At 43.9% G+C, this 23713-nt stretch overlaps 1 protein-coding gene and 1 pseudogene across 1 annotated transcript in view; both read left to right on the forward strand.

The window, feature by feature from the left end:
* The first annotated feature begins 354 nt into the window (after positions 1–354).
* MTTP (microsomal triglyceride transfer protein) overlaps positions 355–23713 on the forward strand; it is a 133380-nt gene continuing 110021 nt past the window's right edge. Inside the window, exon 1 of the mRNA XM_073589639.1 lies at positions 355–509. Coding sequence (XP_073445740.1) covers positions 449–509 — 61 coding nt within the window. The 5' untranslated portion in view covers positions 355–448. The remainder of the gene's footprint in view (positions 510–23713) is intronic.
* On the forward strand, positions 10144–10822 carry LOC141100886 (SEC14-like protein 2 pseudogene; annotated as a pseudogene).

Genomic DNA, 23713 nt, shown 5'->3' on the forward strand with positions numbered 1-23713 from the left:
GCTGGTTTCACACCGCTTAATTCTTCCGCCATTACTTAGCAGCAGTGTACCACCTCTGCACGGTGGACCCCGGGCTGCGAACGCACCTACTATTATTTTATAATTTGGTGCGTTCCGCCAGCCCTAACACCTATATACCACACTGGTCATCCTCATCATTGCCACTCTTCTCAATGACCTCTGTTTTTACCATACATGTTTTGTGTGACACAATAACAATCACAGTTTAAATAATGAAGGTACCATCCAAAATAATCATTAACTAGAAGACCTTTGGTCAATAAAACTAACACATGGAGTTTGGAATCTGACCTTTACTACATCTAGATAATTATTGTTCTTCAGGCTGAATCTTTCCTTGCCTAGTCTGAGTCTCTCCCCAGTAACAACTGGTCACTGGTTCCTAGTGACTGAACTAAGGCTGCCATTGGAGTAGGAGATCGGAATAATGATATCGCTCACATTTTTTTTACTTTGTATATTTTCTACATTTTCTGCTTCCATTAAGGGTAAGTGTATTTTTACACAATGTAGAGACTTTCTAGTGAGATGCTTTCACCTAGGTTTGCTTAGATAGCACAGACTGATTGTGAGTAGTAAGTGGTCACAAGCCATATAATGTGTCACATATTCTATATATACATAGGCTATACATATCTGAAAATAGTTTGGTGTGGGATTGTATAGCATTCCTTGGTATGATGTGTTTGGAAATGTGGAGGGGAACTGTTGTTTGTTCTAGTTCTACCTAACATGTTATCATATATTGTGACTTTAGAGTAAGCAGAATATTTGATTAAAAGAAGAAAAATTAGCAAACTTATCAAACGATTTAAAACTTGGAAATTCTATGGTACTACTTAAAAAGTCTACCACTCACAAAGCGGTAATTAAACTGCTTAATGACGTTCTGTTGTTTCCTGAAGAAGTCAGAACTGACTTCGAAACACGTTGAGAAGAAACCGCATATCTTTTAAACATCAAAAATCCTGGATTTATTTATCTACCGGTAGCGCAGCACTACCCACCTTTCAGACAATTTATTATTATTATTTTTTTTTATTATTATAGCACCATTTATTCCATGGCGATTTACAAGTGAAAAGGGGTGTACATAATAAATACAAGTACAATAATCTTAATCAATACAAGTCACGACGTACAGGAGAGAGGACCCTGCCTACGAGGGCTCACAATCTACAAGGGCTGGGTGAGGATACAATAGGTGAGGGCAGAGCTTGTTGTGCAGCGATTTGGTGGATCAGTGGTTACTGCGTGTTGTAGGCTTGTCCGAAGAGGTAGGTCTTCAGGTTCCTTTTGAAGATTTTCATGGTAGGTGAGAGTCTAATATGTTGGGGTAGAGAGTTCCAGAGAAGGGGGGATGCACGGGAGAAAGCTTGTATGCGATTGTGGGAAGAGGAGATAAGAGAAGAGTAGAGAAAGAGATCTTGTGAGGATCGGGGGTTGCATGCTGGTAGGCACCGGGAGACGAGGCTACAGATGTATGGAGGAGAAATGTTGTGGGTGGCTTTGCATGCCAAAGTTAGGGTTTTGAACTGGTGTCTCTGGGTAATGAAGAGCCAGTGAAGAGCTTGACAGAGAGGAGAGGCCAGGAATAGAGGGGGGATAGGTGGATTAGTCGGGCAGCAGAGTTTAGGATAGATTGGAGGGGCTCGAGAGTGTAAGTGGGGAGGCCACCATGCAGGAGGTTGCAGTAGTCAAGGTGGGAGATGATGAGAGCATGGACTAGAGTTTTTGCAGATTCTAGGTTGGGGAATGTACGGATTCGGGAGATGTTTTTGAGTTAAAGTCGGCAGGAAGTGGACAGGGCTTGGCTATGTGGTTTGAAGGAGAGATCAGCGTCAAGTATTTCCTGAGGCAGCGAGCTTGTGAGACTGGGGAGAGTGAGCAGCCATTTACTTTAATGGATAGGTTTGTTGGGGGAGTCGAGTGAGATGGGGGAAAGATGATGAATTCTGTTTTGTCGATGTTATATTTTAGAAATCTAGTGGAGAAGAAGGATGAAATAACTTACAGACATTGTGGGGTTTTGGTTAGTAGGCAGGAGATATCTGCTCCAGAGCGGTAGATCTGTGTGTCATCATCATAGAGGTGATACCTCAAGCCATGAGATTCTATGAGCTGTCCCAGGCCGAAGGTGTAAATGGAGAAGAGCAGGGGCCCTAGGACTGAACCTTGCGGGACTCCGACAGATAGGGGACGAGGTGAGGAGGATATTGATAGGTTGAAGAAATGGGTTAGAGTTGGGATGAATACTGTGGTGAGGTTTGGGATGAAGTGGGATGGGATCTGGTCAAGTGCACAGGTGGTGAGATGTGATCTCGAGAGTAGGGCGAAAAGTTGCTCTTCTATAATGGTGCAGAAGCTGGATTTGGTGGAGGAGAGTTGAGTAGTTAGGAAGAGGGGTTGTAGCCCAAAGCTTTCTCTGATGTTATCAATCTTTTGTTTGAAGAATGAGGCAAAGTCTTCAGCTGAGATGAGTGGAGAGGGAGGAGGTGTTGGGGGACGGAGGAGAGAATTGAAGGTGTTGAATAGCTGTCTAGGATTGTGAGACAGGGAGGATCTGAGAGATGAGAAGTAGATTTGTTTTGCTGCAGCGAATGTGGCCTTGGAAGTAATGAGGGACTGTATGAATGCGATGAAGTGCTCTTTGGAGTGGGATCTTTTCCATCTCCGCTCAGCAACCCTGGAAGCCCATCTTAGTTCTTTGGTCAGGCTGGTGTGCCAGGGTTGAGTTAAACATTTATATATTTAACACCTATAAAAATGGTACCAGGCATATACAGTTTAACATTATATTTTAAGAAAATCTTTTATTTATGCAAATGAGGGTGCTTCAGTGCACCCTTAGCATGGCATATAGCTTGGTGTACCATTAAGCCCTCCTATTTACCTGTTATGGACAGTCCCCCATTGATTTTCAGCGCTTACTTGGCAAGAGTGAACGTTGTTTAAAATTGATCCAGTTTGTGCACTTGCGCACTGACAGTGGAGCAGCCGAGCGGCACTCTCACAGTAACAGTGCGATCGCACGCACAATATAGCTGCAATCGTGCTCTCGCGCATGGCTCCTGCCTAAGTGTGGCCACCACTCAAGTGAAGAGAGTAAGCGACTTCATAGAGGAGGTGAGGGTATTGAAGATTTGTGACGTAAGCCAAGAGCCAGGAGTCAGAGCGTGCTCACAGGCTTGTTATATATCACACTGACTCTGTGAGCACTCCGCTGAGCTCCAACAGTGGGATTTGCAGACTTTTGGCCACGTTCTGATTAGATGTGCTCGGCCTCACTCAGTTCACTTATACTCAGCGAGGCTGAGCACATCTAGTTGGCAAATGACCGCTTGCATGCAAACCTGATATTGCGGTCACATGACCACCCGCTTTCACCGGTGACACTGGAGAATCCTCGCAGTATGCGGCATGCGCTATAAAGATTCAGAAATCTGTAGCCATATAAAGTGACTGCAGACTTTTAGCAGAAGACCAGAGAACCCCTTTAAGTTTCATTTTCTATACTTTGCACTTTTATCCACCGCTATATTCAAGATCCTTCCTTGCTATTTGTGCATAGAAACATTATCTTTTACAACTTCTTCTAACACACAGCTGAGATTTTGTTACAATGTATTAATCTACAAAATCCCATGTGAGTTAAATACAGTACAAATCTTTTATTACTCTCTTGAATAGGAAATCTGTAGTTCTGGAGGAATATCAGGGAGAGGAATTTACAAACTTTATTGCAGGATAGTAGTACAGTAGCTACAGCTAGGATCATACTTACAGTATATAAACCAGATTCATCTGCATTTGTACATTGGCTCGGTTTTGAAGAAGTTGGCAATACGATCTCATTATTGTAAGAGCAAGGTTTTCTCTGTATTACACATTATCTACTATTTCTTAGTATTTTACTGCGCCTATTTATTGATTAAATCATCCTGTTCTGAAGGTTAGTGCTCCTGCAGAGATAACTTCCCATAGCTATTAGCTTGTAAAGACACTTGGTGGAGCAAGGTATTAAATCCAGGAGTTTAGATAAGTAGGATAGCTGAGGTTTCTGGGCACTAATTGATAATCTAGCTCTTGATAAACAGGTTACAGCAATGCTATATCATTTTTAGAACACAGACCTTATCAGACTGTTTCACCAAGTCAAGAAAACTTTGGACAACTGTCCTTATTGTGTCCTTGAGTTGTCACTTTCTATATTTCAGGTATGTCATGGAAAAAAAAGTCTACAGATTTAAAGAGTTGTTCCTATGCTCATTATTTTTCCGTCAATATGGCCATGTCAGGGCTTGTTTTTTGTGGGATGAGTTGTACTTTTGAACAACATCATTGGTTTTGACATATTGTTGTACTGGAAAATGGGAAAAATATTGCAAGTGCAGTGAAATTGCAAAAAAAAAGTGCAATCCCACAGTTGTTTTGCTTTTTTACCATGTTCACTTTATGATAAAACTAACCTGCCATCACGATTCTCCAGGTCATTACAAGTTCATAGACACCAAACATGTCTAGGTTCTTTTTTATCTAAGTGGTGAAAAAAATTCCAAACTTTGTTAAAAAGAAATACATTTGTGTGATATTCCAACACCCATAGCGCCTCCACTTTTCGTGATCTCAGGTTGGGTGAGGGCTTATTTTTTGCGTGCTGAGCTGACTTTTTTAATGATACCATTTTGGTGCAGATATGATCTTTTGATCGCCCGTTATTGCATTTTTATGCAATGTCAAGGTTATCCAAAAATCGTAATTCTGGTGTTTTGACTTTTTTTTATCATTACGCTGTTTAGCGAATAGGTTAATCCTTTTTTTTTTACATTGATAGAGCGGGTGATTCTGAATGCAGCGATACCATATATGTGTATGTTTGATTTTTTTAATGTTTTATTTTTGAATGGTGAGATAGAGGGGTGATTTGAACGTTTACATTTTTTATTTTTTTATATTTTTAAAAACATTTTTTTGCTCTTTTTGCATGCTTTAGTAGTCTCCATGGGAGACTAGAAGCTGCCATTGTTAGGACGGCGGAACACGCTTAAAAAAATATAAATAAAGCGTGTTCGCCGCCCGGGGTCCACCGTGCAGCAGGTGTGGAAACCGCTGCTAGAGAGGCAGAACACTTAAAGGGTAGTGTGCACGGGGTTCAGAATCACCCAAGTGCAACCAAGCAGTCTCTGTTTTAGGCTCACAGAGCTGCACAGGAAAACAATAGAAAAGGTACGCTGAGCCTGTTAAGTGCACAGGATCACAGCGGCACACATACGGTAGTCAGGGACCGGAGTAGTTTGGTAACGTCACTACAACTGAACAGACTTACCGCAACTGCGAATGCCTAAACGGACTGCAAGCGCAATATAGCAGGCGCAAAGCAGGACGCTGTCTGCTGCAACAGATGGAGCTTGAGCGCGCTGGCACTAGCGCTGCTACTGGCTGATCCAATCACTCACACACTCGTAATAACCAAGGAGGGGGATATTTAATGACCAGTCCAAGCATCCATCATCAAACACACAGCAGCAAGTATAGAAAATACTAGCACATGGCAGAACAGCCATGCGCACTTTTTATAGCGTACGGGACCTTCCGGAAATCTCCAGAGCCCAGAGCAGAGCCAATGAAATCAGGAGCAGGACCTGAGCACCTGACTCCTCAACTACAACTACTCAACTACTCAACTACTCTCAACTACAATGAGAGCTCGTCCCGTGAGCATGCTCAGAAGCAGGGAAAAAGGACTTAGCCTCTGGAGACAAATGTGAGAATCTGGGTCTCGGCATAGGCATAGAAGGACCCAGATTCCTAACAGCCATAACCTAAACTCCTCTGCTACATACAGGTGATCATCACTTGCTATGAGCGCCGACCACCGGGCGGCGCTCATAGCAATTCGGCAGTGACAACTATAGAGGTCTACAGGAGACCTCTGGTTGTCATGCCAACCCATTGGTGACCCGCGATCACGTGACGCCACACCACGATTTGCACAGAAAGCAAAAATACAAAGAAAAAACACAAAAATTGAGCTTAGTTGAAGTTGGTATACATGCAGCAAATAAACGCATGTTCACTTTGGCCATAAAACACTGCAAAAACCTACAAAAAACACAGCAAACAAAAACCCTGCTATAACTAAATAAGTAAATAGCAAGTGCTTTTAAATAACACAGGGTTCTTAGTAATACGATTTTTGATCAAAAAAAGCATGAAAGCCATCTCACCGTCGCCAAGATGACCCTGATCGAGATGGTCTTACACTGTCTAATATTAAAACCTTACCATGTGTCGAAGTTGACCTCAGTATGTGAATAAGGGCAGACAAAAGGACCAGATCCCAACCTAAGGACACCAGCCAGGGGAATCTTTTAAATGTGATTTACAGCCCAAAAGGGTGAGGCCACACCCCTACTTGCACAGAATGCAAAAATACAAAGAAAAAACACAAAAATTGAGCTGGCTGGTGTCCTTAAGTAGTGGGCCTGCTGCGCTGTCATGTTGCTCCAAGGACAGAGCACCAACCTTCCCCTGCTTCATGCGCTGTCTTCTCGCCAAGTCTCCAGCTCTTTTCCCGCTCACAGCCCCATTTATCAAAGACACGCCCCCTGTTGAACAGTGCAAAGGGCGGTCCAGGTTGGAAAGCTTTCCCCCGGGCAACAATGGTAACAGCCCCGACAGTTCGGGAAGCGGTGCAAGAGATGTATCCCCGGTCCGGTCCATCTTACATATCCCCTACCAAATCCCCTTAAAGTAAAGAGTTTATTTTTGAATAGTGGTTTCCCCCATTGAACTGAGAAACATCTGGTCCTGGCAGACCAGCAATATTTGTTACATACGGCCTGCATGGGCAAAAGAACTTCACAGTAAAAGTCCTCACACCCAGTCAGTACCTCCACTTTCATGTAACATGCTGGGGTGCCACAGATGAGTGCTTCACCCACAAATACCGCCCCGCAACATGTTAAGGTACTGTCACACTTAGCGATGTACCAGCGATCCCTCCAGCAATATGACGCGGTCAGGATCGCTGGTACATCGCTAAGTGGTCGCTAGTGAGCTGCCACACAGGCAGATCTCACCAGCGACATCGCAGGGGTCGGGGGTCGCTACTTACGTGTCAGACGAGGCGATCCTGATGTCCTCCCGCCCGCGTCCACGCGTCGCTCGTCGTCACAACAGGAAGCCCCAGCAGGAAGCTGACGATGAGAAACTGTCCAGGACGTTCTCGCACGATCAGCGATAACCAGCGGGGGAGCCGGTCGGAGGTATCAGACATAGCGATATCACTAGCAATATCACTATAATGTCACAAAAACCAGTGATGTTATAGCGATATTGCTAGCGATATCGCTTAGTGTGACAGGCCCTTTACACATTCTTCGATGCTATGCAGTACAGCATTCAAGGGGCGCAGTGGTACTGAAGCTGACCTCCAGCAATCCAGCCAGCTTCATTGCAGTTCCTACAAGCTCAATTGTCAAAAGCTTTTAGGCATCAAGCAGTGCCAAAACAGCAAATTACCCCATTTTATAATCTTTATCTCTGAATGAATCAATCTAAGGGTGAAGTGATCGTATTGACAAGACAGGTGTGTTACAGAATTTCATACCATTGGGCAGTGAAGAAAAAATAATTACATTTCTACCACAGAAATTTTGTTTTAGCCTTAGATTTTACATTTTCACACTAGGGAATGGGTAAAAATAGTTTCTGCTGATTGTGGCAATGCTCTATATGTGACTGTATAGTGCTGCTTAGCCACACAGAGAGACTTGGAAGGGAAGGAGCGCAACTAACTCTCGCAGAACAAATTATCGTAGAATAGTTTACGAACTCCATATATTACACCCTTAAGTGCCAGAAGAGCAGAATCCCTTCTCAAGTGACCCCATTTTGGAAATTACTCCCCTCTGGAAATGTATCTACCAGTGTAGTGACGATTTTGACTCCAGTGGTGTTTTCCAGAAACAAGCAACAGTGGTTGTTGCTGATTGAAAATTGTAAATCTGACGTTGTGGTGCTCGTACATTGCAGTGCCCAGTAAATTATAAGTATGAGAGACCAAGGAGATTGTTGACCAATCGTTTGAGCCATCATTCAGTCAACAGTCAACTAAGGTATATAGATGGTATATAGGTGACTTATTTATCTCTGGTTTCTGGAGTTTATATTATTTTGAAACCTCATTACCAATTTATTTATTTTACTCACTTATATAGAGCAATTAGTTTTACAGCGTTTTTCATACATTATTGGCGCTGTCCCCATTGGGGCTCACAATCTAGATACTCTATCAGTATATTTGGTGGGATTTTCACCCAGGAACCCAGTGCTGCACTCCTGCAGTGCTAACCTCTGAGCCTTCGTGCTGCCCAATATGTATTATCATTGGTCACACAGACCAATATGTCTAATTGTCAGCATTAAAATGCAATGGCGCTTACTCCTTTATAAGATCTTTTTTACGCATAAGGCTGGTTTCACATTAGCGCTTTTTAAGCGCACGCACGGCCGCTAGGAGGCGGCGCTACAAGCAAGGGGCGGGCACGCCGGGCAGAGAGCCGGCTCGGGGGCGGAGCTACCCCCGGCCGTGCGTGCGCTTAAAAAGCGCTAATGTGAAACCAGCCTAACACAGTGTTGATTACCCCAAATTCCCTCACAGTCATTTTTTTGGCCTACTTATCTCCTTGATGTCACTTTCAGTGTGTCCATTGCTGGTTGTATTTTCTCTCCACTTCCTCTCTTTATATCAGGGTTTTGAAAGGTTTAATATTGCGCCATCTCTCCTTCCACAGTCCTAGTTGGGGCATACTTTCAGCAGTTTTGGTGTTCAGTGCTATCGTGGTAATAATACACAATAACATATATCACTGCTCTCATTTTAAATGCTCTAGTGGGTGCTTGTCATCTGTCAATTTATGTCCTCCTTGTTATCTCAAACTCAGTCTTTCAAAAACTGAGCTTCTTCTTTGTCATTCTTCGTATTCTTCACTTAAATCTGATGTCTCCATCTCCCCTGGTGACCATCATCCTCATCTGACACTATGCAAGAGTTATTCTTGACTCTGAGCTCACATTGTTTCAGTCTATTGGAAAACCATGTTGCATTTACCTCTAAAAACAATAACTATCCACTGACCCTACCAGATCATTAATCCAGACCTCAATCAATTCTCAACTCAATTACTGAAATTTAATACTAGTGTAGTTGGCATAAAACAGCTCTGCTTCAGTCCATCATGATTGCAGCATGCAGAGTGATTTTTCTGTTTAGCGATTATACTAATACCTCTAAAGGGCATGTCACACTAAGCGATATCGCTAGCAATATCGCTATAACTTGTGACGTTATAGCGATATTGCTAGCGATATCGCTGTGTGTGGTACTTACCTACGACCGGCTCCCCCGCTGGTTATCGCTGATCGCGCGAGAACGTCCTGGATTGTTTCTCGTCGTCAGCTTCCTGCAGCGCTTCCTGCTGTGACGACGAGCGACGCGTGGACGCGGGCGGGAGGACGCAGGATCGCCTGGTTTGACAGGTAAGTAGCGACCCCCGACCCCAGCCATGTCGCTAGTGAGATCTGCCTGTGTAGCAGCTCACTAGCGACCACTTAGCGATGTACCAGTGATCCTGACAGAGTCATATCGCTGGTCAGGATCGCTGGTACATCGCTAAGTGTGACAGTACCTTAACACTATTTCTTAAATTCTAAATTCTCCTACTGTGCTTTGCTAATATGTGTATGTATGTATATATATATATAGAGAGAGAGAGAGAGTGTGTAGGGAAAAAAGTATTTAGTCAGCCACCAACTGTGCAAGTTCTCCCACTTAAAAAGATGAGAGAGGCCTGTAATTGACATCATAGGTAGACCACAACTATGAGAGCCAAAATGAGAAAACAAATCCAGAAAATCACCTTGTCTGATTTGGCAAGTTTTATTTAGCAAATTATGGTGGAAAATAAGTATTTGGTCACCTAAATACATGCAAGATTTCTGGCTCTCACAGACCTGTAACTTCATCTTTAAGAGGCTCCTCTGTCCTTCACTCATTACCTGTAGTAATGGCACCTGTTTGAACTTGTTATCAGTATAAAAGACACAATTGTGAATACCACAACGCAGGCCATACATAGATGTTGACATCGACACACCCTCCCGGGCACCAAGGCAGCAGCTGGCAGAAGAGACAAGGCAGGTGCCAGGATGAGTGGAAGGGTTGGCGATCTGCGTCCCAAGCAGGAGGAGGCCTTAGGCAAGTTCCGTGAAAATGTGAAAGACCTTCTGCCCCAGCTCCCTTCCTACTGCCAGGATGACTACTTTCTGCTGAGCTGGCTTCGGGCCCGATGCTTTAACCTGCAGAAATCAGAGAGTATGCTTCGAAAGAATATGAAGTTTAGAAAGCACATAGATTCTGACAATGTGCTGGAGAAGTGGCAGCCTCCAGAAGTATTTGTCAGGAGGACTATGTTGGTATGACCTGGAAGGCTGCCCTATCTGGTACGATGTTATCGGGCCTTTGAACCCAAAGGGTTTGCTCTTCTCTGCTTCCAGGCAAGACCTTATAAAGAGAGACTTTGAGAGATTGCATCTGGAATGCCGTAGGCAGAGTGAAAAGCTGGGTAGAAGGGTTGAAGAAGTTGTGATGATCTATGATGTTGAAGGATTGGGATTAAAGCATCTGTGGAAACCAGCTGTAGATTTATATTGTGAGTGTCATGGTCCAGTCCGGAGTTTATCTTCTGCTGTCTTCACTCCGGACTGGTCATGCGGGGGTTAATCTCCTCAGCCTCGTTCTGGAGCTAGCTGGGCTATTTAAATCCCTCACAGCCTGCTGACCAGTGTTAGTGATAGCTCAAGCTTGCAGTTTAGAGCCGCTGACCCTTGTACCCTGGTGATCCTCCTGCCTTTGACTGATATTCACATGTATGACCCGGACTGATTTCTGACCCCGTCTCTTGGTATTCGTCTCTGCTGTTACGTTCCCTCTCTGGCATCTGACTCCCTGGCTTGTACCCCGACCACGTATTTCGTCTCACGTTTTGGACCCCGTGCTCATGTTCTGGCTTTCTGACTCTCGGCTTTGGTATTTTGACTACGTGTTTTGCTGCTCCTTCTGGTACGTCTGCTCCTGCTAGTTTCTGACTCGGTTCGTCTGACTATTCTCTCTCGTTACCTGTGGCACCTGTGCTATTGCTCAGGGTTGCTGCTCTTAGTGTATAACCTCTCTTCCCTCACCAGCTCCCCCTGGTGGAGGTTTCACTACAGTGAGGTCATGCAAATGTTTGAAGATAATTATCCCGAGGCTTTAAAAAGACTCTTTGTGATTAAAGCTCCTAAACTTTTCCCCGTTGCATGTAACCTTGTTAAACACTTTTTGAGTGAAGACACCAGGAGGAAGATCATTGTGGTAGGAGACAACTGGAAAGAAGTTCTTCAGAAATACATTCCAGCAAATGAAATCCCCAAGTACTATGGAGGAACCCTAGAAGACCCAGATGGTGATCCAAAATGTAAATCCAAGATACATAGATGTTTGTAGTTTATTGTGTATCAATGTACTATCGTAACATAAATGGTAATGAATGGTTATGAACATACCCACAGGGAAAAAAAGAATAAAAAGCAAAAACATGAATGAAGTTAAATAAAAAGTAAAAATGTATATGAACAGATGCAGTGTAGTCAGTTTTAAGATGATCAGTGTTCCAACGTGTTACACAAAATAGTGTGCCAAGGTAAGGGTGAAGACAGGTAGGTACCCTTATAATAGGTTCACTAAACGTGCACTACAGCTGCACTGCTTATATCACACAATGGTAATAAAGAAGCATCAGTCAGTATATGACAATAAGTAAAAGATAATGGTTTTACCCATAACGTGCCAATGTGCCTGTGTGTGTCAGCAAAAACCCTGACGGACGTTTCGCGTTGGCTTCCTCGCGGGGGCCAGTATAGTATGTGTTAGGTGGAGTATAAAAATGAACCAAACCCCTGTCCATCAGGTGTATACAATATGCACCGCAATCAATGGGCGCCTGTGCACCGAACTTCGATGCATGTGAGGAGAAAGTTCCTGTGACGTCACGTGACAGGTATCGCTGCATACAGGTGTCCTAGGTGATGGGGCCGGGTAGGAGGATCTGTACAAATGCGCACCTAGCAGTGACATTTGTACTGCAGTAAAGGACGTTCAAATCTTTTCAAGAAAGCTTATATTGTAAAAATTACACTTCAGGACTGATTCTTCTCTGGGTCTTAACATTTATCCATCCTTCCATGAACTCTGGGCAGCTGCCACCACCATGTTTGACAGTGAGGATAGGCGTTTTCAGGGTGATGTGCAGTGTTAGTTTTCCACCACACATAGCATTTTGCATCTAGCCCAAAAAAGTTGTACATTGGTCTCACCTGAGTAGAGCATTAAATTACACACAGGTGGACTAAATTTACTAATTATGTTACTTCTGGGAGCAACTGGTCACTGAGGATTTTATTTAAAATCAATAGACTACAGAGAGTAGATTGCAAATGCATATAACAATTTTCAGATTTATATAAAAAAAATTAGAAAACCAAGTTCTTTTTTTTACACTTCACAAATACTCACCTTGCTTTCCTCTGTAAGTCTGCTCATGTGCCACACTCTTTTTGTTTAACTCAATGTCTCTGGAGCATTAGACTTGCCCTCAATATTTCAAGTTTAAAACTTGATTTGAAAATTCATTTTTTCCCACAACAAAACCTGACCTGATTTGCAGATAACGCCATTATTTTTCCTCAGCTTGGTAGCTTTGTTGCATCATTCAGTGACATATTTCTATATTGTAATAATATCTGGAAAGATAAAAAGTGCAATAGTGTCTTATCCGTGTTAAAAGAGGAACACAGGCAGAGAAAATGCTCACCTGGGGGGGGGTGCGAAAGTCACAACCCCTATGTTAGCTTCTACAGATATACAGTGGCTTGCGAAAGTATTCACCCACTTGGCTTTTTACCTATTTTGTTACATTACAACTTGTGTTTAAATATTTAGGTAATCTGATTTCTGTGTAATGCATCAGCACTAAATAGTTTAGGTTGGTGATGTGAAGTGAGAAAAATATAGGCATACAATTTAATTTATGTGATCAAATAGCTAAAAATTGGCATATGCATATGTATTCACCCTTTTTGTGATGTAGCCCCTAAAAATTTCTCGTGCAAGCAATTACCTTTATAAGTCACATGCCTAGTGAAAGGAAGCCCACCTGTGTGCAATCTAAGGGCCCTATGGTCTGTCAGTATATACACACCTTTTCTGAATGGCCACCCAGGCTGCAACACCATTAAGGCAACAGACACCATTAAATAAATAACACCATGAAGACCAAGGAGATTTTCAAGCAAGTCAGGGATAAAGTTGTTGAGATGTACAAGTCAGGGTTGGGTTATAAAAGATCTCCCAAGCTCTGATGATCTATTGGAGCACTATAAAATCCATTAAAATTGAATGGAAAGAACATGGTACCACATCAAAAATGCCAATTGTTCCCCCCTCCAAAATTCTCAGCCATGGGCAAAGAGGGCATTGATCTGAGAGGCAGCAAAGAGACCAATGGTAACCCTGAAAGAGCTGCAGAGTTCCCAAGCAAGAAATAGGAGGAAACCACTATGGCTAAATAGAGCTGTAAGGGGCGCAATAAGAGATAAAAATAAAGCATTTAGAGAATTAAAGCAAGTAGGTAGTGATGAGGCATTAAATAAATACAGAAGATTAAATAAATTCTGTAAAAAGCAAATCAAGACAGCAAAGATTGAGACAGAGAGACTCATTGCCAGAGAAAGTAAAAATAATCCCAAAATATTCTTTAACTACATAAATAGTAAGAAGCTAAAAAATGATAGTGTTGGTCCCCTTAAAAATAGTCTGGGTGAAATGGTGGATGAGGATGAGGAAAAAGCCAATATGCTAAATGACTTTTTTTCAACAGTATTTACACAAGAAAATCCCATGACGGATAACATGATCAGGGATAAAAATTCTCCATTAAATGTCACCTGCTTAACCCAGCAGGAAGTACGGCGGCGTCTACAAATCACTAAAATTGACAAATCCCCGGGCCCGGATGGGATACACCCCCGAGTACTGCAGGAATTAAGCACAGTCATAGATAGACCACTATTTTTAATCTTTAAAGATTCCATAATAACAGGGTCTGTACCACAGGACTGGCGTATAGCAAATGTGGTGCCAATATTCAAAAAGGGGACAAAAACTGAACTTGGAAATTATAGGCCAGTAAGTTTAACCTCAACTGTGGGTAAAATCCTGGAGGGTTTTCTAAGAGATACTATACTGGAGTATCTGGAGAAGAATAACCTTATGACCCAATATCAACATGGGTTTACAAGAGACCGTTCCTGTCAGACTAATCTGATAAGCTTTTATGAAGAGGTAAGTTCCGGACTGGACCAAGGGAATGCAGTGGACGTGGTGTACATGGACTTTTCAAAAGCTTTTGATATGGTGCCACACAAAAGGTTGATACATAAAATGAGAACAATGGGGATAGGGGAAAATATGTGTAGGTGGGTTAAGAGCTGGCTCAGGGATAGGAAACAAAGGGGGGTTATTAATGGAGCACACTCGGACTGGGTCACGGTTAGCAGTGGGGTACCACAGGGGTCAGTTTTGGGCCCGCTTCTTTTTAACATATTTATTAATGACCTTGTAGGGGGCATAGAGAGTAGAATTTCAATATTTGCAGATGACACTAAACTCTGCAGGGTAATTAATACAGAGGAGGATAATTTTATATTACAGGAGGATTTATGTAAACTAGAAGCTTGGGCTGATAAATGGCAAATGAGCTTTAATGGGGATAAATGTAAGGTCATGCACTTGGGTAGAACGAACAAGTTGTATAATTATGTGCTTAATTGTAAAACACTGGGCAAAACAGTCACTGAAAAAGACCTGGGTGTATGGGTGGACGACAAACTCACATTTAGTGGCCAGAGTCAAGCAGCTGCTGCAAAGGCAAATAAAATAATGGGATGCATTAAAAGAGGCATAGATGCTCATGAGGAGAACATAATTTTACCTCTATATAAGTCACTAGTGCGACCACACTTAGAATACTGTGTACAGTTCTGGTCTCCGGTGTATAAGAAAGACATAGCTGAACTGGAGCGGGTGCAGAGAAGAGCGACCAAGGTTATTAGGGAACTAGGGGGTCTGCAATACCAAGACAGGTTATTACACTTGGGGTTATTTAGTTTGGAGAATCGAAGGCTTAGGGGTGATCTTATTACAATGTATAAATATATGTGGGGACAATACAAAGACCTTTCTAATGATCTTTTTACTCTTAGACCTGTGACGGGGACAAGGGGGCATCCTCTACGTCTGGAGGAAAGAAGGCTTAAGCATACTCACAGACGCGGATTCTTTACTGTAAGAGCAGTGAGACTATGGAACTCTCTGCCATATGATGTTGTAATGAGTGATTCACTACTAAAATTTAAGAAGGGACTGGATGCCTTTCTTGAAAAGTATAATATTACAGGGTATATACACTAGTCTCCTTAATATTGCGTTGATCCAGGGAGCTAGTCTGATTGCCGTATGTGGAGTCGGGAAGGAATTTTTTTCCCCAATGTGAAGCTTACTGTTGCCACATGGGGTTTTTTTTGCCTTCCTCTGGATCAACATGTTAGGGCAAGTTAGGATAGGATATGGGTTGAACTAGATGGACTTAAAGTCTCCCTTCAACCTTAATAACTATGTTACTATGTTACTAAGCAGAGACTGGAGTGTCTGACTATAGAATCACAATAAGCCATACACCCCATATAAGTGGCCTTTATGAAAGAATGGGTTTAAAAATATGTTTATATACACACAAAAAATTGTAAGGCTTGTTTTGAGTTTGCCAAAAGACATGTGGGAGACTCCACAAATGTATGGAAGTAGATGCTGTGGTCAGGTGAGACCAAAATTGAACTTTTTGGCCACCAAAGTAAACACTATGTCTGGCTCCAAAACAACACAACTCATCACTGCAAGAACACCATCTCTACAGTGAAACATGATGGTGGCAGCATGATGCTGTGGGGATGTTTTTCAGCAGCTGGGACAGGGAAAATGCAGAATAAGAAATCCGGCACTCCCAAATGCAGAAAAAATAGTTTTGTTTTGGGACAGGGAAAATGGTCTGAGTCAGGGGGAATACAAATGGTGTGACATACAGGGATATTCTTGTGCAAATCCTGTTTCAGTCAGTGATTTAATTCTGGGACGGAGATTCGTCTTCCAATAAGAAAATGACCCAAAACAGACTAAAGCAACCCTCGAGTGGTTTAAGGGGAAACGTGTCAATGTTTTGGAGTGGCCTTGTCAAAGCTCAGACCTTAATCCAGTTGAGAATCTGTGGTTAGACTTGAAGATTGCAGTTCACTAGAGGAAACCATCTAACTTGAAGGAGATGTGTTTTGAGGAATGGACAAAAATCCCAGTGGCAAGATGTGTAAATGGAGACTTATCCAAAGCGACTTGCAACTGGCAGCTCTAATTTCCGCAAAAGGAGGCTCTATAAAGTATTAACTTTACAGAGGTATATAAGCTGGATAAAAAGTGGAGGTAATTGCGTGCTGCCAATGGTATCAAATTTAGAAGGAGACCGTACAGATTCAAGTTCTCCTTCTGCACTTGATACCTTTAACAACGCGGAACTACCTCCACTTTTTCTCGAGCTTCTATATGGTATTTCTACATTGACATCGGTAATGCAATCTTAATAAATAAGCTATAAGTCAACAGGTGGTCATCATACTTTCCATACATGGGACCCTCTACTATCTCTGTACAGTTTAGCTGTAAGCAAATGCTTAGGGTCCTCTTGCTGTACAATATTTTTTCTGTTAAAGGTAAGTAACAGTATCTAGTATGGACAGGGGTAATATGGAATGTGCTATTATTTTTTTCTCTGCAGTAGTGTTTATTAGTGTTAGAAACTGGCATCACTTTGGAGTTATCTAATGAGTTCTCTTGAAATACTGTTTTAAAAATACTTTTTAGTGAAATATGTTTGGCTGTTATTTTAAACACATAGCTTCTTGATTTTTCAAAAAGAATTTGGCACTGCTTCTCCTGCTGTCTTTAGCAGCATGACAAAATGTAACAGTGACCTAGGGTATTACACAAAGTCCTGTGTTAGGTGGCGCTGTAGAGTAAAAGTCCTCTTTCTTTCTGAAGAGGCAATTTGCATGTGTGTTATCAGTCACCTTTGTGCTCAAAAAATTACACAGGTATGCAAAATTTGGATTTATGAAAATCTTTTCAAATTCAATGACTGCGGATATAACTTATCTGTGCTAGCGCTGCGGGTGTCCGATGCTTGCCGCCGCGCTCTGTCCCTGGTGCTGCCAGGTGCTTGTCGCCGCGCTCTGTCCCCTGGTGCTTGCCGTCGTGCTCTGTCCCGTGCTGTGTGGAGGGCTCTGCCGTTCCACCCATGCTTTCCTGTGCGTGTGCAGTGGATTCCTTCCGGAAGAATGGCCGCCGGGAGGTGGCGCATGCGCAGATTAAGATCTCGACACTGAAATCTTGGGAGATGAGACTTCAGCGCTGAAATCTCATCTCCCAAGATTTCAGTGCCGAGATGCCCATCTGCGCATGCGCCGCCTCTTGCCGGCCATTTTTCCCGAAGGAATCCACCGCATACACACAGGAAAGCATGGATGGAACGGCAGAGCCCCCACACAGCACGGGACAGAGCGTGGCGGCAAGCACCAGGTGACAGAGCGTGGCGGCAGCACCAGGGACAGAGTGCAGCGGCAAGCACCAGGGGACAGAGCGCAGCGGCAGCACCCGGCAACACTGGGGACAGAGCACAGTGGCAGCATCTGACACCTGCAGCAGCGCGCCGCACATTGGAACACCCCCTCATCCCAGCCTGCGGCCTGTAGCAGCGTTCCACTCCTGCCTCCTCCAGTAGCAACCCTGGGATTCCGCTTCACCGCAGCCACCACCCCCGGAAATCAATAAGACGCATGGATTATAAGAAGCACCACCATTTTATTAAAAAAAAGTTTTCTCCTATTTTTCTCCTCAAAATTCGGGGTGCGTCTTATAATCCAGCGCTTCTTAAAGCGAAAAATATGGTACTTAAATTTTGGGTCTTTGTTGTTACCTAAGTACAGACTTTGTACACAGGTACTTAAAAGTCTAAATTCTCATAGCTTTCCTTCAAGTATACAGAATGTCCTATAGGCATTGAAGCGTACTCACTGCCATTGTGCAGTAGCACAGCTTTCAGACTTTTTATTTGATGAATCAATAAAGTGTTTCCACTTGCTCACATTGCCAAAAACATGGACACAAAGACACCACGTATCGATGAGCACACCCAAATATCAATAAAATATACAAAAAAAAATTATTGAGTAATGTGAACTACAGTAAAATCATTTAAAACCAAAGAATATCACTCTCAAATAACCACAGTAAGGCAATAATGTGTCAAGAATGTAACCCACAGTGTACAGTAACAATTAAGTAATGCATATCTAAACACATTAATGCATACAGTAAGCTGTCTCCAGAGAAGGTAGAGAAGCAATAAAAGACATGTAATGGACCCATAGCTGCGTAGACACAAAAATCACCAAAAAATGACAGTAAACAATGTATGGCATATATATCCTGTAGACTGTAGAAAAAGGTGGCTTTTCTGTCATCCTCTTCCACTATTTCACTGAGATTATTTTTGACGGGGGGGGGACAACACTATAAATTTTGAGTCTCCTAATCTCTTTTTATTTTTATAGGTGAAGATTACTTTGGAAACATTTTTACTTTCTTATACAATGAGCCTTTCTGTGTCCAACTATATTGCCTTGATTGGTCTTTAACACAATTTGTTTTTCTCTCTACAATTTTGCAACATCTTGTCACTGCCCTCTTCTTTACTTCTACAAACGCTTTCTTCTTGTCATTTATTGCAAACCTTACAGCTCTATTTAGCCATAATGATTTTCTCACTATTGACCTATTGGTTAAAATTAGATACAAATGCCCCTCGCTTTTGTTGGGTCCTGTTCTAGTTGTGAGAGGTAATTATCTTTAATGTTTTATCAAAAATCTGTTTCCTTTTCTGGACCTGCTCCTCAATTTCTATCAGGGTAGTTGAAGTCCGCCATAATACTTACTTAGTCCTCATATTCTGCCTCATCTATTTACCGTACTTTCTTGCTGCTTCCATTATACTTGGAGACCTATGAAAAATCATATTCTTTCTCCCTCCCCTTATCTCTACCCATGAGGACTCTACATTTTCATTGTCCTCACATATATTATCACTCAGGATTTGTATTATGGAAAATTTTACATATAAGCAAACCTCATCCCCTCGCTTGTTTGTACAGTCATTCCTGAATAGACTATAGCCCTTTAACTTAGCAGCCCAGTCATAGCCAGTGGCGGATTAAGTGGACTATGGGCCCGGGGCTGTTCATAAAACCTGGGCCCCTGTACCCCCCTTCCCACCTGAGCGCTGCGGTCCCCGTGCGGGAATTGACAGCCGTACGGACCGCAGCACTTGGTTTGCTGCGGGTCCATACGGAAAACCCGCCACCATTCCACCACGTGTGGACATGGCCTAAAAAGATGTTGCACATAAGCTGTAGGCCTACGGCCAATACGCACAAAATCGCCCAACATGATCCTGGCCATAGGGGATCCACTTTAATGTCCCCACTTTAATTTGAAGTCCCCTTACTTCATCCATTGCAGTCCCCTATCACCCACTCACTTCATCTGCAGTGCAGCTTCATCATTTGCAGCCCCTTATCCCCCCTTCCATTTTATCATGTGCAGTCCCCTTCCCCCCCAACTTCATGTTCAGCCCCACTACCCCATCATCATGTGCAGTTAATTTTACCCCCACATCATGTGCAGTCCCCCTTACCCCCAATTCATCATGTGCAGCCCCACTCACCCCCCTTCATCATATGCAGCCCCACTCACCCCCCTTCATCATGTGCAGCCCCACTCACCCCCCTTCATCATGTGCAGCCCCACTCACCCCCCTTCATCATGTGAAGCCCCCACTCATCCCCCCTTCATCCCCTTCATCCTGTACAACCCCAGTCACCCCCCCTTCATCATATACAGCCCCCAGTCACCCCCCCTTCATCATATACAGGCCCCAGTCACCCCCCCTTCATCATATACAGCCCCCAGTCACCCCCCTTCATCATATACAGGCCCCAGTCACCCCCCCTTCATCATATACAGGCCCCAGTCACCCCCCCTTCATCATATACAGCCCCCAGTCACCCCCCTTCATCATATACAGCCCCCAGTCACCCCCCTTCATCATATACAGGCCCCAGTCACCCCCCCTTCATCATATACAGCCCCCAGTCACCCCCCCCTTCATCATATACAGCCCCCAGTCACCCCCCCTTCATCATATACAGGCCCCAGTCACCCCCCCCTTCATCATATACAGGCCCCAGTCACCCCCCCTTCATCATATACAGCCCCCAGTCACCCCCCTTCATCATATACAGCCCCCAGTCACCCCCCCTTCATCATATACAGCCCCCAGTCACCCCCCCTTCATCATATACAGGCCCCAGTCACCCCTCCATCATATACGGGCCCCAGTCACCCCCCCTTCATCATATACAGGCCCCAGTCACCCCCCTTCATCATATACAGGCCCCAGTCACCCCCCCTTCATTGTGTACAGCCCCCACTCACCCCCCCTTCATCATATACAGCCCCACTCACCCCCTCCCCCATTTAATTCATTTTATAAATAAAAAAAAATAAAAAAAGTTCCCCATACTTACCTCACAGCCGGCTCGCTCCCCAGCAGCGCCTCTGCTTTCAGCATCCTCCGGGACATGTCGGCGCGTGCACGATGACGTCATCGCGCACGTCCGACATCTGACCCGGAAGTACAGCCGGAGCTGAGCAGCCGTCAAGGTGACGGCCGTGCACAGCTCCCGGCCCCTCATAGAATGTGACGCGGGCGGCTGTCTGCTGCCGGCGGCATCACAGCACAGGGCACGGCCGGCCCTGTACAGGTGCTGGGGGAGCGGTCCGGGGGGCATTTGCCTCTCTGCCACCCGGCCCAGCCCGCCCCTGCCCCTGGGCCCCCAAAAAACCTTGGGCCCGGGGCGACCGCCCCATCCGCCCCTATTAAGATCCGCCATTGGTCATAGCTGACGTCCACCCAAGTCTTCGTTATCCACACAATACCATCATTTTTATACAACATTATTATTTTTAATTTTTCCATCTTGTTGGTGAGACTTCTTACATAAGTATAAATTCACTTTATAAATATTTTTAGTTCCTTGTAATACTCCTCTGTGAATTAACTGTTCTAACCCATGCTTCCATGCACCCCCATTTTAATTTTTTTTGGCCCAGGTCCCTACCTGCATTATCTTCCCCTCTTGAACAGTAATTACCCTCCCATCAATCCCTAATTTAAACACTCCTTCAACCTTCTAGCTATTTTTTCCCCCAGCAAAGTTGCTAACCCACATCCTGAAATCATGGCTAAGATTCGTCAAAGTGTTTTTCCCTGAATTCTGGCTTAAAACACTTTGATAAGAGGCAAAATCTTTACACAACTTGAGCATGTTCTTTTTCTTTATTTTTATGCCAAATCCGCCAAGCTCCACGAAAAAATAGATGAAGCTGGGGTGGAACTGGGGTATGATGCCACAGCTCGTCTACGGGGATCCCCCTTATTGGATGGTTATGTGTTGGTGGTCTGGTGAGAAGTGGGTGATGCCCGACGAGGAAATTGGGGTCACATTACGAGGGCACCCGGCAATGGTAGTCAGGTGCATAGTAAATATAGGTGGGTATCCGACGACTGTAGTCAGGTACAGGTTAACGGTGGAGGCAACCTCTTCCCTCGATTCATGGTGCTTCCGAGCAGGAAAAGACGCAGCTGGGAGCGAAGGGGCAATGCCAATGGTGGCACAATCACCAGACCAGGACAGTGATAGCTTCGAGGGGGGCCCACCAAGTGTCTTTAATTATTAATAAAAGTTGGCTGCTGTGGCCATCCTTATCCAAAGTTGAACGTGTGGTGTGTACTTTGTTTAGAAATAGTAAAGGGGAATGCTGGGAAGGGGGGGTGAGTGGGGTGACAGCCATAGGAACTCAACCTTTCCAGAGTCAAGTAACCGCCGGACGAAACCCCAGAAGGGGGTTGGAAGTAGGCAGGCATGACACTGGTATGGAGGAAGTGACTGGGAAAAAAGGGGAAAAGGAATAGGGGGAAGTGACATGGACAGAAGAGGGATCAGGGACAACAAAAGGACTCATGAGAGGCCGGACCCCTCTTGTCGACCAGGACGCCAGCCAGCACGATGGAATGTTATTTTTGGTATGCCTGCTGAAACTTTCCGTAATGCCTTGTGCCATTCAATGATGGAAATCTCATTTTCTGCGACCAACCAGTCATTGCTACCGAGGTTGTTAATGTGGAACATACCACACAGTATCCCCCGAACATTGCATCCTATTTTTTAATAGGGAACTGTCAGCTGTTTTATGTGTACTGCCCTAACTACAGCCTGGATGAAATACAGGCAGGCTTCTTCCTTACTCTGAAGCCTCGGTGTCTTAGAAAACAATGTTTGAAAAACAAGTTAGGAAAGAGGAGAGCAGTGAGCTGATCACCTCCACACAACTTCTCCTTGCCCAGCTCTGCTTGACGTGGGGAGAGAGCTGCTATTCAAGCTCAGAAACCAGAGAGAACTTTGTAGTAGAATCCTGGGGGCCAACATCCTTATTTATTTATCTCTTTTGCAGCAATGATATTCACCGGTTGCATCTTCTGCCGTTTTCAGCAGTGCTCTGGTCAACTACAACCTCATGTGACCGCTCCATCACACAGTGTCTGCTGTGTGCAACAGATGTCACGTTCTCATTGCATGTCTATGAGGCTACTCAGAACATGCTCAGAAATTGCATTGGGAAAATGTAAAAAGTGACCTCTGCCCCACACATCACACATTGGTACATGTCATCCCCTGAGGAAGAAGCTTTTAACTTTGAAACGCGTTGGGAAATAAATGTTTTAAAGCACACAACTTGTGAGGAGTGATGGTCTGGCAGCGCACGGCTAATCCATAAAAATTCCTTCTTTGAAACTGTGTGATTTAGCAGGTCACAAATGCGATGACTTGATGCTGGAGTGAAGGGCCGAAGAGCGGCTGAAAATGGCAGAAGATGGTGAGAATGAAACTGCACTCATCACACATACACATATCAACATTGCTACCAAGGAGAAAAATGAAGAACTCACTGGAGTTCTCATTTCATGCTAACAGGAGAAATAGAAAAAAATACAGAGATGAGACCCCAGTGTGCACATTAGCACCATACATTGTATTAGTATCCTATGTCTTTAACAGCAACGACAAACTAGGACTTGAAGTCAGGCATGACATTTGAAAACCTGCGGGCCTTCTTGCTGTGTCGTGAGTAAGTAATATGTTTGCACGCTTGTGGTTCATGGCTGATCCGAGTGTTTATCACATTTATAGAATGCAATTTGTTGTACACTGCACTCTGAACTATAGACAAATGACATCATGTGAAATTTGAACTTTCTCCCAGCAAACTACCTCGATGTACTCTAGTGCACCGAGTTAGAGGATAATAAAT

This window comes from Dendrobates tinctorius, unplaced genomic scaffold (genome assembly GCF_039654945.1).
Source record: "Dendrobates tinctorius isolate UK_male_01 unplaced genomic scaffold, ASM3965494v1 ptg000011l, whole genome shotgun sequence".
Classification (NCBI taxonomy): Eukaryota; Metazoa; Chordata; class Amphibia; order Anura; family Dendrobatidae; genus Dendrobates; species Dendrobates tinctorius.